The 16,700-nt window shown below is 39.3% G+C and overlaps 1 protein-coding gene across 5 annotated transcripts in view; it reads left to right on the top strand.

Annotated features, from left to right (window-relative positions):
• LOC140739299 (rho GTPase-activating protein 26-like) overlaps positions 1-16,700 on the top strand; it is a 180,159-nt gene that overhangs the window by 87,776 nt on the left and 75,683 nt on the right. For all 5 annotated transcript variants that reach the window (XR_012101597.1, XM_073067461.1, XM_073067462.1 and 2 more), the window contains exons 13-15: positions 4,177-4,242; positions 4,990-5,064; positions 7,547-7,625. Coding sequence is in view for 4 of the 5 variants with exons in the window: in XM_073067461.1 (XP_072923562.1) it covers positions 4,177-4,242; positions 4,990-5,064; positions 7,547-7,625 (220 nt within the window). In the remaining variant the exon portion in view is untranslated. The remainder of the gene's footprint in view (positions 1-4,176; positions 4,243-4,989; positions 5,065-7,546; positions 7,626-16,700) is intronic.

Here is a 16,700-nt window from a genome sequence, read left to right as displayed (position 1 = left end):
CTTCTTATACACAGGGCCACACCACCCCCTCTGCCTACTAACTTATCTTTCTGATACACCGTATATCCTTGGACATTCAACTCCCAATGGCAGCCATCCTTTAGCCAAGTTTCAGAGTTGGCCACAACATCAAACTTGCCAATCTCTAGCTGAATTTCAAGATCGTCCATTTTATTTGTTATGCTGCGAGCATTCAAATACAACACTTTCAGTCCAGTATTTTTTGCTTTTTGTTTTCATTGTACCATGCCTCTGTTGCCCTGTAACTCATCCCACTGTCTGTGCTTTCTATCATCTCTGTTGCATGCTATCTTTGATTTATTTCTATTTTCCCCTTCCTCAGCCCTATCACTCTGGTTCCCATCCTCCTGCCAAATTAGTTTAAACCCTTCCTCACAGCTCTAGTAAACCTGCCTGCTAGGATATTGGACCTCATTGGGTTCAGGTGTAACCCATCCTTTTTGTACAGGTTGTACCTCCCCAGAAGAGCACCCCAATGATCCAGGAACCCAAAGCCCTGCCCCAAACACCAGTCTCTTAGCCATGCATTAATATGCCTGATCATGCTATTCTTGTACTCGTTAGCATGTGGCACAGGGAGCAATCCCAAGATTACTAACTTTTCAGCTTCCTACCCAACTTCCTGAATTCTCTCTTCAGGACCTCCTCCCTTTTTCTACCCATGTGATTGGTACCAAAGTGTACCAAGACTTCTGGCTGTTCACCCTCTCCCTTGAGAATGCTCTGCACCTGATCCAAGACATCCCATACCTTGGCACCTGGGAGGCAACACGCTATGCGGGTATCTCTATCAGGCTGACAGAACCTCCTGTCTGTTCCTCTCACTATGAAATCCCCTATGACTACCACATTCCTCATCATCTTATCTCCCTTCTGCACCATGGAACGAGGCCCAATGCCAGACACCGGATTGCTGTGGTCATCCTCTGTCAGGTCACCACCCGCCCCAACAGCATCCAAAACAAGATAACGATTACTGAAGGAGATTGCCATAGGTGTGCTCTGTACTATCTATCCCTTCCTTGACAGTCATCCAGTTATCTAATTCCTACAGCCTCGGGGTGACTAACTCCTTGTAGCTCCTATGTATCTCCTGCTCACTTTCCCTGATAAGCTGTAGGTCATCAAGTCACAGCTCCAGATCCCTAACACTGTCTCTCAGGAGCTGCATCTCGGTGCACCTGGCACAGATGTGGCCATCTGGGAGACTGGAAGATTCCCAAGATTTCCACATCTGACACCCAGAGCAAAGTACTAACCCTACAAACATGCTCTTTATTCCTCTAAATGAAAGAAAAAAACATGAGTCCACTCACTTATTTAGGTTGCCGCAGCCTGAATGAGACAAAGCCCTACCACTCTGCTTCAGATCACTCCATCAATGACCGCTCTGCTAGGTAGTGTCTCCTTTTATGCCTGAACCTCCCTGCTATCTAACTCACGACTGGTGCTCTAGATATAGCCTCTGATAAGCCATGTACTGTACAATGGACAAATGCTCTTGAAGCTCCCTTTTTAAATAACTGCCACCGACCCTCTTGGTAAGGCTCTGTTGACGCCGCTGATAGGCCATGTATTATCAATAAGACAGAAGAGCTGATTGTGGAGTTCAGGAAGGGTAAGACAAAGGAACACATGCCAATCCTCATAGAGGGATCAGAAGTGGAGAGAGTGAGCAGCTTCACATTCCTGGGTGTGAAGATCTCTGAGGATCTAACCTGCTCCCAACATATCGATGCAGTTATAAAGAAGGCAAGACAGCAACTATACTTCATTAGGAGTTTGAAGAGATTTGGTATGTCAACAAATACACTCAAAAACTTATATAGTTGTACTATGGAGAGCATTCTGACAGGCTATATCATTGTCTGATAGTGGAGGTGGGGGGCTACTGCACAGGACCGAAAGAAGCTGCAGAGGGTTGTAAATGTAGTCAGCTCCATCTTGGGTACTAACCTAGAAAGTACCCAGGACATCTTTAGGGAGCAGTGTCTTAGAAAGACAGTGTCCATTATTGAAGACTTCCAGCAGCCAGGGCATGCCCTTTTCTCTCTGGTACCATTAGGTAGGAGGTACAGAAGCCTGAAGGCACATTCAGCAATTCAAGAATAGCTTCTTCCCCTCTGCCATCTGATTCCTAAATGGACATTGAACCCTTGAATACCACCTCACTTTTTTAATATATATATTATTTCTGTTTTTGCACAGTTTTTAATCTATTCAATATATGTATACTGTAATTGATTTATTATTTTATATTTTTTCTTCTTGATATATTGCATTGAAATGCTGCTGCTAAGTTAACAAATTTCATGACACATGCCAATGTGTCAATTATTTGGATTTGGGATTAATGGATTCGTGGTTAAATTTGCCAATGATACAAAGATATGTGCTGGAGCGGGTAGTGTTGAGGAAACAGAGAGCCTGCAGAGAGACTTAGATAGTTTAAGGGAATGAGCAAAGGAGTGGCAAATAAAATACAATGTTGGAAAGTGTATAGTCATGCACTTCGGTGGAAGAAATAAACAGGCAGACTGTTATATAGATGGGGAGAGATTTCAAAATGCAGAGAAGCAAGGGGACTTGGGAGTCCTTGTGCAGGATACACTGAAGGTTTACCTCTAGGTTGAATCGGTGGTGAAGAACGCAAATGCACTGTTGGCATTCATTTCTAGAGGTATAGAGTATAAGAGCAGGAATGTGATGTTGAGGCACTGTAAGGCACTCGTGAGACCACACTTGGAGTATTGTGTGCAGTTTTGGGCTCCTTATTTTAGAAAGGATATACTGACATTGGAGAGGGTTCAGAAAAGATTCACTATAATGATTCCAGGAATGAAAGGGTTACTGTATAAAGAACGTCTGGCAACTCTTGGGCTGATTTCCCTGGAGTTCAGGAGAATAAGGGGGGATCTCATAGAAACATTCTGAATGTTAAAAGGCCTGAACAGATTAGATATGGCAAAGTTATTTCCCATGGTTGGGGAGTCCAGGACAAAAGGGCACGACTTCAGGATTGAAGGACGTCCATTTGGAACGGATATGCAGAGAAATTACTTTAGTCAGAGGGTGGTAAATCTGTGGAATTTGTTGCCACGAGCAGCTGTGGAGGCCAAGCCACTGGTTGCATTTAAGGCTGAGAAAGATAGTTTCTTGATTAACCAAGGTATCAAGGGGTATGGGGAAAAGGAGTTGGGATGACTGAAAGAATTGGATCAACCCATGATTCAATGGCGGAGCAGACTTGATGGGCCGAATGGCCTACTTCTGCTCCTATACTTTTATGGTCTTATGCCGGTGATAATAAACCTGATTCAGATTCTGAATTTCTTTAGCCAAACAGTAGTGAATCTGTGGAATTCTTTTCCACAGGCAGCTGTGGAGACCAAGTCTCTCTGTATAGTTAAGGCAGAGGTTTCTTATTGATTGATTCTTATTGGCCGGAGCATGAAGGGTTATGGAGGAAGGCAAGAGATTGGGGCCGAGTGGAAAATTGGATCAGCCATGATGAAATGGCAGAGCAGATTTGATGGGCTAAATGGCCTAATTTTGCTTCTATATCTTACGGTTTGATGGTCTTGTATAGTAGTTGATGATTGGAGGAACAGCACCACATATTCTGTCTGCGTAGCCTCCAGGCTGAAGGGAAGAACATCAATTTCTTGAACATACGTCAATTTCTCACCCCTTACCCTTTTACTCTTTTTGTATTCCTCATTCTGGTTCTTCTCTTACCACTTCTCTTTTCCTCAACTGCCCATCATCTCCTTCTGGTGTCCCTCCTCAATCCCTTTCTCTCATGGTCCACTCTCCTATCAAATTCTTTCTTTTTCAGCCCTTTAACACTTCTACCTATCACCTGCTAGCTTCTCTCTTCATCACCCTATCCCACCATCCACCTTCCCCATCACCTGATTCTATCTATCACCTGCCAATTTATACTTCTTCCGCTCCCTCCACCACCTTATTCTGGCTTTTTCATCCATTCTTTCCAGTCCTGATGAAGGGCCTTGCCCTGAGACGTCAACTGTTCATTCCTTTCTATAGATGCTGCCTAATCTGCTGAGTTCCTCCAGCATTTTGTGTGTGTTGCTCTAGATGTCTAGCATCTGCAGAATTTCTTGTATTCATGGATTTGTTTCTGTCTTTCAGCTGCTCAACTGGACAAGATTGGATTTGATTTAGTGAAGAAATGCATACATGCAATTGAAGAAAGAGGTAACGTTTTTATTTGTGTGTCTATCTTATTGAAAAATGCTGATCCATAATACACTGACTCGTAAAATACTGACTCCTGTCCATAAAGTTGTGGTATTAAACCTCGCATCACCAGTTTCAATTTGTTAAAATGAAACATATTTTGTAACTATAATGCTTGCCGAATGAAATCTGCAATACCTGTAACTCCACAAATAAAATTTTTAAAACAACTGTGTCCAATTATATTTGGAGCCACTAAAATTCAATCCAAGTTCTGGTTTTCATTACTTTGCATCTTAAAAAACATACATGTTTTAAATAATAATAGTAAACTTATAGAATTTTATTTTTGCTTTCTGAGAATTTCAGTTCTTTTTAACAATCACTTAACACATTGCAGTAAACATTTGAAATAATTTGCAGTACAGCTGTGGTTATGAACAATATGTGCAGACATTCACTTGCTATTTTCACCTGGGTACATTGGCACACAATGTAGATTGATTTTTCCTAGAATGCTTTTAACGCATTAGTAGAAAGACTTGCACGTACTCCACCACTTCACACAGAATTAAGAATATATAAATCTGTGACGAAAGGTTATCTTAATTTAACATGTCTATAGTGTATGTGCTTTGAAATGTTATTTAATATATTGTACCATAATAATAGAAAATGTTACAATTCTTTTTAATAATTATAGGTTTCATAAACAAGAATCATAATTTAGTTTGACAATAACATTTTTTTTCTCTTTTAAAACAGGAATTAACGAACAGGGCCTGTACCGAATAGTTGGTGTTAATTCTCGAGTACAAAAATTGTTAGGTTTATTAATGGGTAAGTAGTGTTCTTTTCATTTGGTGGAAAGTTCAGACATTATTATATCAATATGGTCATATGGACTCAATATGCTTTTAATCCCCAATTTCTAATCCTGCTGGAGCACTTTTGGTAATTCTATTGAGTACAGTACCGTAATACTTATTTTAAGATGCAGCTGTTAATCCAGATGCAGATTTGCATTTGTTCTTCTCGAGTGTGGTATTATGTTTCCATTCAATTTCATATGAATACCAGCAACTCCCATGTTATTTGGGGCAGGGAACTGCATTCCTAGAGAACTCTTGATATCATGACTTTCCAGTAACGTAAGCCGTATTTTCCATTGAATTCCATGTTATCATTGGAGACGTGTTCTCCTAGGATGTTATTACTCTCGACAGTAATAATGGGATTACAGTTGTGGGTGCATGGCGAAGATGGCTGTAGAGGTGGGTCGATGTATTCAAGAGAATGCCTTTTCGGTTTCCAAAGCAGTCTTTTAAGTGGCCATCAGCTGCATTTAGAGAGATGAGCAATTGTGGATGCTGCTGCAAGCCCCACAGTTTTAGCAATTGCACCAAGATTTTTTTCTCTCCAGCATCAGACCTTTGTAATATATTAAGTTTTACATTTGATGAAATTCCATTTGTAGTTGTTTAGGTTTACAGCTTAAACTTACTGGTCCTGTTTCAAACATCTTACAGGTAAATAATGTGAAAAATGTTTGGGATAAAAATTGCTAGACAACAAAATTAACCTATCACACCAAAAGAAGCCACATTATCTGTGTACATGTCAAGAAATGAAAAGAATGAAAAAATAGAGAATTTAATGTTCTTTTGCATCTTGTATTTAGTTTTTTACTTTTTTATTAATTAATCTTTTCCCCACATAGCTCAGATTTTTGGTAGTGACTTGTGAATTACATGAAGTAATATAGGGGTTGTCTATAACCAAAAAAAAAATTAAACAGAGTATCTATTGATAACCCGGGGCTGGCAGTGAATTGAGGGTAGGGCATATTCATGGGCTTTGGGCAAACGAGTCAGTTTACTCAGAAAACAGACTGAATTATGACAACAAATTTTCTTGATAACAGGTGAGTGTTTTTTCCAGAATGAGATAGTTAGTTGAGGATAGTTGTATATGCAGGCATGAAATCAAATGCAGCAACTTAGAACAAAATTGGTCAATGGGGATTGTCATTGTATGCACTCCATTTAAAATCTTTCTTAAAACAGCAAAATTTAATGATGATTTAGAGCATAATTTGTATTTGTTCTTTGCATTTAAATATATGTCTGGAAATATTTAAGCAAAATGATGTAAATTTATTAATACATTTGGAAATATGTTTATTAGAATAAATATAGATTATTAATGATTTTTATCAGAGTTAGAAATTCTAAACTACATAAAGTTGATCAGATTGGCAATTCGCAGGGGCCCCTCAGCAATATTCTGTTGTATGTGAGACTCAAGATGCCTCGCACAAAAGATTCAGTCTTACAGCTGTTCATCTTCTGTCTCCACCATTCAAAGCTCAAACTATATTATAGTATGCCTACTTTATAACCTTGACATTCGTCTTCCTGCATGCAGCCACAAAACAAAGAAACATGATAAAACCCATTATAAAAATCCATACAACAAACTCCCAGTGTATGAAAAAAAGAACAAATCGTACAAACAATAATAAAGTAAACAAATAACACACGGAACATGAATGCAGAGTATCCAAAAGTGAGTCCACAGCCACGGAGCCAGTTCAGCACTGAGGTGAGTGCCAAGGGTTGTAGATCACAGCTGCAGAGCCCATCCAGGAGCCCAATGACTGATTGCAGGGCAACAACTGCTCCCAAACCTGGTGGCATGGGGTCTGAGACTTCTGCACATTCCACCTGACAGTAGTAGCGAGAGGAGAGGGAGACTGCTCAAAAGTAGACAGATGGCACAGAACACCTGTTTGTTTTCCACTCTCATCCTAGACGATTTAAATCTTGCTCAACACTTTAATCGGTGCGGAGTAATAGAGCTGACCATAGGTTCTTCGGCCATTAGGCCTCAATGCAGTGTCCACCTCCAATGATGGCTGCCCCATTGTATTTGCACTCTCAAGTCTAGTTCACTGAATCCCCCAGGAGATTGTCAAAGCACTAGATCCTTCAGTCAGTTCAAAAGAATATCCTTAAAATTGAAATTACAGGCTACAGACTGTAGTGATCGCAGTTCAGAAGAAGTGTATTTACTAGAGTATCTAATAGTTTTGTGTGCTGTCTGCAAAAGGTCACTATTGGTCACTAGCGCCATCTTGTATGTATTTACAATTACACAGTGCAATTCATTGCTGAACCAATGAGAGAAATACTCCCACTAGTACAGTGTAATTTAGGTTCATAGCAAACAGATATAGTAAATAATTCAAATCTATTGGAAGCAACAAGCTTAATGGAAATAATAACCTTTTGCTTTTCTAACAATGTTGTTTCTTGTAAAGGAACAGCCGATATAGACCTTGAAAGCTCATCTGAATGGGAGATAAAAACAATTACCAGCACACTTAAACATTATCTGAGGTAAGAGCTTAAGTGGAGAAAAGAGTTCCAATGTTCTGCTTACAGAATAGCAAATGTACAATTGGACTTTTTTGAGATGTAGATTCTAGAAGAGGTTTTCACTATTCTATTTTCTTTATTAAGAATATAACAATTGTTACAATGGAGGCTTGAAATGAGACTTATGTAAGCATGTACAAATGTAGTACAAGGTAGGTAGCCAATGGTGTGTCTTGACCTGAATAACAGGAGCTTGTCATATATTATACTAATAACAGTCCACTGAATTAAATTGTAATACAACTTTTTTTTTCTGTCTAGATTTTAGCAGTTTTTAGCAGAAATTATTTTTGTTTTTTTCCCCTCTGGAATACATATTAAAATAGTCTGGAAAATAGAGAAGTTTTGAATACTGTTCACGTAACCAAATTAAATATTGTTAGTTATTTCTGTACCTGGCTGGTTTAATAGCCAGTTGAACATGGACAAGAAAAGCTAAATTCCCAAACTTGGTCCAAAATACAAATGGTTACTGGATGGATTTTGATTTGTGAGAAATTGCAATAAAATAATTTAAACAGAGACTTTATAAAGTACATGTTTTATAAACCATATATTTTGCATGTATGTCTATAAAAATTGAAAATATAGACTGTCTGTTCGATTGATGTTGTAAAAGCAACTTGCTCCCTTAACCTTTCTCCCTATTCGCCGTGTGGAATATGCTTTTGGTACTATGAATTATTTAAAATAATTTAAAAATTGCAATTCTTTCGTAGGATTTAAGCTACATTATAATAATCAGAGGTTAAGTGTGCTTGATTGGATAAAAACAAACAACTAATATATTTGCTAGATTTTATGCTTTGATTATTAGTTTTCTGTCCAAAAACATTTAGCTATCATATGTTGGTTGATTTAATGGATTAACTTTCAGGTGTAGGAGATACACTGTTTAAAAATGATTAGAAGTGCCGGAAACATTCATTACGTCAAGCATCGTGTGGAAAACGAAGCAGAGGGTGGCAGGTTGTTACTGTCTCTCTTTCCACATTCTATATACTGCCTGACCGGCAGAACAGTTTTTTCCCATTTTTTGAGTTCTATTTCATATTTCCACCATCTTCATTTTTAAAAAAATTATTGTAAAATCATGCAGTTTTGCAGTGCTATTTTACAGACAAATGGCCTCCAGTGTAATGAAATTTCATAGGTTCCAAAATCAGTGATTCACACTGAAACTTGAATTTTATACTGTGGCGACCCACTTTCTGTGCAGGCGAACCGGCTCACAAATAGCCAGCGCGCGGGGGGAGACTTTAGTGATGCACCTCTGATGTAATTTCCACCCGGAGAGGGCGGGCGCTAGGGATTAAATGCCAGCGCCACGAAGTTTGAATAAACTAGTCTCGAAACGACTTACCGACTGTGTGTCGTTATTTCAGTGCTGTGTGCAGCACATCGCTACAATACTAATATATTTTAAAGATTTTCACCTGGATAATTGTTTTAATTTTGTACTGTAGTTTATACAGAGTATGCTCTGAAAATGATCTTACTGGTTTTCATTTTGTTTTATAATCAAATAACATGTGATTCACAGGTTGCTTCTTTGCTCATTTTCCAGACTTTTCTTTTGTGATGTTTTTTAACCAAATTGTCAGAAGTATAGTATGCCTTGATAATTCTTTCTCTTGCTTATTTTGATTGGATCTGCAGAGAGAGCATTTATGATTTTCATTTGTCGTACATTGTTTCAGCTTGACTATTTTAGATTTCCAAGTCTATACCAGAGTGTTGTGTGTGTTTGAATTTCATGATTAATGGTTTTATAAAGCTTGTTCTCTGGGAGGTTTGTATATAGAACTTGAGTGATGTGTTTAAATTAATTTCCTCACTTATTTGTATACATAGAAAAGGTTTTTAATACTGTAGGATCTTTTAATTCTGATTTGGGATTTAGTTATCAATGGCGCATTAGTGCAGTATTGAGATCCTTGGGAACAGTTGCTGGTAGTGGAGGGCCTGAGCTATAAGGAAAGTTTGGATAGGTTAGGACTTAATTCCTTGCAATGTAGAAAATTGAAGGGAGATCTGACAGAGTTATACAAAGTTGTGAGGGGTATAAATAGGGTAAATGCAAGCAGGCTTTGTCCACTGAGGTTGGGTGGAACTACAAATAGAGGTCAGGAGTTAAGGGTGAATGTTGAAAATCTTAAGGGGAACATGAGGGAAATCTTCTTCACTCAGAGGGTCGTGAGAGTGTGGAATGAGCTGCCAGCACAAGTGGTACATGCCAGCTCGATATCCATGTTTATAAGAAGTTTGGATAGGTGCATAGATGGTAGAGGTATGGAGGGCTATGGCTCCAGTGCAGGTCATTGTGAGTAAGCAGTTTAAATGGTTTGACATGGACTAGGTGGGCTGAAGGGCCTGTTTCTGTGCTGTACTTTTCTTTGACTCTAAGATGAAAAGTTTCTTAATATCTACCTCATAATTTTGTATTCATCTATACAGCACCCTCAGCTTTCTCAATTGCAAGGGAAACAAACACAGCCCATATAATCTTCCCTTGCCACTGAAGAGTTCCATCCCTGGCAATATCCTAGTAAATCTCCTGCACTATGTTTTCCAGTGCATACATGCCTGGAAATGGATGGGTTACCATATGAGGAGCATTTGATGACTCTGGGCCTGTACTCAGTGGAATTCAGATGAATAAGAGGGGATCTCAGTGAAACCTACTGAATATTGAAGGGCTTAGACAGAATGGATGTGGGGGAGTCTAGGATCTGAGGGCACAGCCTCAGATTAGAAGGATGTCAATTTAGAATAGAGAAGCAGAATCAGAATCACTGCAATATGACGTGAAATTTGTTAACTTAGCAGCAGTAGGTACCTCCCACCTGATGTTAACAGTGAGAAAAAGGCATGCCCTGGGTGCTGGAGGTCCTTAATAATGGATGCTGCCTTTCTGAGACAACGCTCCCTGAAGATGCCCTGGGTACTTTGCAGGCTAGTACCCAAGATGGAGCTGACTAGATTTACAACCCTCTGTAGGGTCTTTCGGTCCTGTGCAGTAGCTCCCCCTCCCCCTCCCCCCATACCAGACTGTGCTGCAGCCTGTCAGAATGCTCTCCATGGTACATCTATGGAAGTTTTTGAGTGTATTTGTTGACATGCCAAATCTCTTCAAACTCCTAATGAAGTATAGCCGCTGTCTTTACATCGATATGTTGAGACTAGGTTAGATCCTCAGAGATCTTGACACCCAGGAACTTGAAACTACTCACTCTCTCACAGTTCTGATCCCTCTGTGAGGATTGGTATGTGTTCCTTTGTCTTACCCTTCTTGAAGTACACAACCAGCTCTTTTGTTTTTCTGACATTGAGTGCCAGGTCGTGGCTGTGGCACCCTTCCACTAGTTGGCATATCTCACTCCTGTATGCCTTCTCGTCAGCACCTGAGATTCTACCAACAATGGTTGTATTGTCAGTAAATTTATAGATGGTATTTGAGCTCTGCCTAGCCACACGGTCATGTGTATATAGAGAGTAGAGCAGTGGGCTAAGCACACACCCCTGAGGTGCGCCAGTGTTGATTGTCAGTGAGGAAGATATGTTATCACCAAACAGGACAGATTGTGGTCTTCTGATCAGGAAGTTGAGGATCCAATTGCAGAACGAGGTACAGAGCCCCAGATTCTGCAACTTCTCAATCAGGACTGTGGGAATTTCTTTAGCCAGAGTGGTTAATCTGTGGAATTCGTTGCCACAGGCAACTGTGGAGGCCGAGTCATTGGGTATAAGGTGGAGGTTGATTAATTCTTGATTAGTCAGGTCAATGAAGGGTTGCAGGGAGAATGCAGAAGATTGAGGCTGAGAGACAGATGGATCAGCCATAATGAAATGGTGGAGCAGACCTGATGAGCCAAATGGCCAAACTCTGCTCCTATGTCTTATGGTCTTATGGAAGACCAAAAGTACTGATGTTAAATTTTATCACCTTGTTGTTAGTCCATTGTAGTATTGGACCCATGCATGATGAGTTTCAAATGGTGTTTCTTACTGCCAATTTGGTCTTTTGTAGCCACCAGTTAACTACATATACACTACTTAGCTGACTTAAAATTAACATGATTTAACAAGCAACTCGCTGTTCCCAACTGATTTCCATGTGGAATTTATCCATTGCACAAATCAGAGAATTGATGAACAATTATCCCATTCCACCGGTGATTTGTTCAATAGAGTCTGCTCAGTTCTTTTAAAGAAAATTGTTGCATTTAACCTCATCAAAAAAACTATATTTCACAAAATGAAATGAAACATTTCTACACAGTTGAGTTGCGCAAAAATGTTTCCCATGCTGCTATTAAACTGTGGAATGCTTACAACTATTTGAAAATACAAATTGTACATACATAGGCTGAATGGGCTGAGGAGTGAACAGGCTGAATACATGAATATCAATTTAAATTTGCTGCCTGCTGTGTCTGGTCATTGCTTATCATCGGAAGTATACCTAAAGCACTGTGGAAATATATATGTCAGCTATTAGATTATTATATAAGTGAGAATTCCATTGTAAAGTCATACTTCACAATCAAGCAAAACTGGAGAATAATTGAAAGATCGAATGATGAAGGAATTAAAAAAAAATCACTGTTGCTCTAGTTAAATGCAGAGCATTGTATCATAAGACAAAACCACAGGGCTGGTTTCTGAGAAACTACTTGCTCATTGCGCTGTTTCCCCAGTATTGCAGTTCATGATGGCTTGATCAGGAAGAAGTACTTCAGTTAACTCCTCAGTTGGCCTTCAGCAATAAATTCCTTTGTAGCCACCAATCAACTTCAAATTCTTTGGATCAATCCAGCATTTTAAATTAGTATTCAGTTCCTGTTGCTTCATTATAGGAAGGATGTGAAAGATTTAGAGAGGGTGCAGAAGGGGTTTACCAGGATGATACCTGGATTAGAAGGCCTGTCTTATGAGGGTAGGTTGAGTTAACTAGGGATTTTCGCTTTGGAGAGAAGGAGGATGAGAGGTGATGTAAATTGAGTCATAGATTGAGTGGAAAGCCAGAGACTTTTTCCCTGGGTGGAAGTTACTAAAACAAGGGCATAAACTTAAGGTATTGGGAGGAAAGCATGGGCCAGGTTTTTACATAGAATAGTAGGTGCATGGAATGCCTTGCCAGGTGTAGTGGTCAAGGCAAATATATTGATGACATTCAAGAGATACTTAGGCACATGGACGAAGGAAAAATGGGAAGGCAATGTGGAAGAGAAGGGTTAGATAAATCGTGGAGTAGGTTAAATTGTCAGCACAACATCACGGGCTGAAGGGTATGTACTGTGCTCTACTGTTCTGTGTTCTTTGAAATATGAAAGGCCATTCTCAAATTAAGTTTAACAGGGTTTGGTCAGCATCATTAAAACTTTCAACAAATTTGTGATGAGCGTGTTATTTCTAGGAAATAAAGGGAGATTTTCTGTTTGTGAGAATTTTATGCACTTTAATTAGAAGGTTGCTATTGATTATCTCAATTTTAACGGCCTTGTTCCATATCACTAAGTATAGTCTTTTTAAAGAAGAGTGAAAATGTTACAAATACTCTGCTAATCAGGCAGTATGTGAGGAGAGATTTAATGTTTTAGATCAATGATTTTTTGAAAATATCATTTGTAAAGTTCATTTGGCTTAATATCAAAAGCTGTTAGTTGGAGATTAGAGTCGTTCAGCACCTTTTATATGAAGAAATGCTTCCTAGATGTGTCAGCTCTGATTTGAAGATTATGCCCATTGTTAGGGATCATCCCACCAGTGAAAACAGCTTCTCTGCTTACAACATCAAAGTGTCATTTACCAGCTGAAATAGATCACCACTTAGTTTTCAACCCTCAAGGTAATGCAAGACTAGTCTATGCCACACAACTTGTAATTTAACCTTTGCAACTTGGTGCTATGATGTTACTCATACCATTTAGCACAGATTATTAATTAATGGAATGAAAAATCCTCAGATTTCATAACCTATAGTTGAACATTTTCATCATATTCAAATGTCTCCCTGGGTTGTCCTCCTTTATTTGATTTTGACTCTCTTCATTACCATCTTGCCCCGTTTTAAAATGACTCAATTATATTGGCCTCTAGTTATTGAATCACTGCAGGAGGAGAAAAGTAACTCTATGACCCAAGTCCAGTTTGTTTTGCATTGCCACATCCACTGGGTGTTTGCTTCCAAACCAGAATGGTTTGAGGGTGAATTACAGGGGATAAGTTGATGTTATTTTGGTTAGGGATCCAGCAACACACATACAAAATGCTGAAGGAATTCAGCAGGTCTGGCATCATCTATGAAGGGGAATAACAGTACTGATGAGTCCTGATACAGGGTCTCAACCCAAAATGACTATTTATTCCCCTCCATAAATGTTACCTGAATTCCTCCAGCATTTTATGTGTGTTGCTCACGATTTCCAGCATCTTTCTGCAGAATCTCTTGTGTCCCACCTGTGCTTTAGACCAACATGAGATTAGTTTCCACTGGTCCCTGAAGAACTGCACTAAAAAGATGCACTTTCCCTTTAAAGTATTGCTCATACTCTAATTCCCCTCCTGTGCACGTTCTCACCTGATCTTGATTTGCATGTACTCCCTTGCATCCCTCTTGACCACATTTTCCTCTAAACTCTCTCCATCTATCCACTTCTTCCAAACCCGACTCTTCTCCATGTCATTAAATCTCTCTTCATCCTGAGTTCCTTGTTTTTCACCAATTAGAAGATGGTCTGGTTCATCTTTTTTGGATCCAAAATGAATGATCTCACATTCTAACTCTACTCAATGCCATTTGTTTTATTATTGCACGCAAATCTAATTTATAACAGCTTGATTGCAACTTTTTGTCTTGGCACATCACCATTGTACTGAAAACCAGAGCCCCCAGTGCAGATCCCTGGGCATACTTCCAGTTACATTTTACTTGCAGAATATTTTCATTGTTCTGTTCCCAGTCTTCCTGCCACTAGCCAATTCCCAACTCCAGTTGCATTCAACATATCTACACTTTACCATATGAGGAACATTGATTGCTCTGGGCCTGTACTCACTGGAATTTAGAAGAATGAAAGGGAGATCTCATTGAAACACATCAAATGTTGAAAATCTAGATAAAGTGGATGTGGAGAGGATGTTTCCAATATTGGGGGATTCCAGGACCAGAGGGCACAGCCTCAGAATGGGGGGGGGGGGGGGACATCCGTTTAGAATGGAGACGAGGAAGAATTTCTTTAGCCAGAGGGTGGTGAATCTGTGGATTCATTGCTACAGGCAGCAGTGAAAGCCACGTCATTGGATGTATTCGAGGTTGATAGATACTTGCTTACTCAGGGCATGAAAGGTTAAGGGGAGAAGGCAGGAGAATGGAGTTGAGAGGGAAAATGGATCAGTCATGATGAATTGGCAGAGCAGGCTCAATGGACCAAATGGCCTAATTTTACTCTTATCTTTTATGGTCTTATGGTTTTGAATTTTGACACTTTTTTTGTTATGAGGCACACTGAGCAATATTCAATGATCTGATAGACTATGACAGAAAACTAGGCAGAAAAATATTACAACTTTTCTTATACGCTATGAACTAAATGCAGTGGGTTCCGGTTAATTGGGACACATCAGGATCAGTACATTTTAGCCCAGTAAAGCAGCTGCCTCAATTTGCCGAATTTTCATGGAAATAGTTAAATATGTTTTACAATACAAACTACCATTTAACTGAATAACAAATTATGTACTTAACTGAAATACAGAACAAATTAGAACACTACTAATGTCACTATAGTACTATAAAACTGTGTATTAGTTATTGATGGAGGAATTAATCCTGTGTATGGAGTGCCCATGAGTTGGTAGCATTTCTGGTGAAGAAGCTTGTCACGTTCATTCTGGGGCAGCTCACTCACCTTTGGTCCCCACCGGACACTTAAGTCTCACCTGTGGCTCCAAGTAGTTGTTTGTATGCAACAATGGTCATAGTCCAGTACACCCCACTCAACACGTGGGCTGGACAAGGTAAGGGTAGCTGGTAGGCCTCATTTCCTATGAAATAGGGACATGAAGTCAGCTCTCGCTGACTGAGCAGATGAGAACAGTGAGATGCAACTGCTAAAAGGCAGTTCTGCAAAGTTTCAAGGAGAGCGAAGGCATGATAAGGCACAGAAAAAGTTATAATTATCCTCAGTAACCAAGGAAGACCCCAGTTTGTGATGACTACTCATACCACTGGACCCTGAAGTCCGAGGTTGAGACAGTAGAATTGACCCAGTGAAACAGCTTTTTCACTTTTAAAAACTCTCCTGCACAGATTTCACTGTCATCTTCGGATATGATAGATAATCAATTGCAGACACCTAGTGCAGATAATGGATTGCATTCATAAAATTCTTTCATCGATTGCATCCTCCAAATCTTCATTTTCATTGTAACATTTAAGATGATTTTCTAACTTGTTGGAGTAATGCAATTGTTTTATTTTCACCCCTGGCTGTTTCTGGCACCTTCAAGCCTGAATGTTTGAAACCACAGTGAACAAAACAATTCTAAGTGGTCTTGCTGCTTATTTCTTGCCAACTATCAATGACAGAAATCATTGCTTTTTCAACACAAACACACATAAATGATGCTATTTAAAAGCTGTTCGCTTTAAGTATGGTGTAGTGTCTAACAGCCACGCGTTCATGTAACTAATGCTAGTGAGAAACTATTTGGCAGCAGTCTCCTGTTCCAATTAAAGCAGTATTGTATCCCAAATAAATGAAGGGGTTCACGGCTATTTTCTTGAGTTGTTCTTTTACAGTTATCTCAAAGAAATGGCTACCCAACTGAAATTCACTTTAGTATTTTTAATGCATTCTTAAATAAAAGCTCTGTTTGACTTCTTCTTTGTCCTGGTAACGGCTGCAGTTTGACATCTTCAGTAATGCAAAACAGAAAAATAAACAATGATTATCACGAAATCATTGTATTCGTAGTTAGCAACTTGGCTTGTATCAATACTATTTATCCTTTGCCAATAGGATGTGTGTT

The sequence above is a fragment of the Hemitrygon akajei genome, chromosome 15, assembly GCF_048418815.1.
Source record: "Hemitrygon akajei chromosome 15, sHemAka1.3, whole genome shotgun sequence".
Lineage (NCBI taxonomy): Eukaryota > Metazoa > Chordata > Chondrichthyes > Myliobatiformes > Dasyatidae > Hemitrygon > Hemitrygon akajei.
Note: the sequence above shows the minus strand (reverse complement) of the source record. Positions and strands in the feature narration are given on the sequence as shown.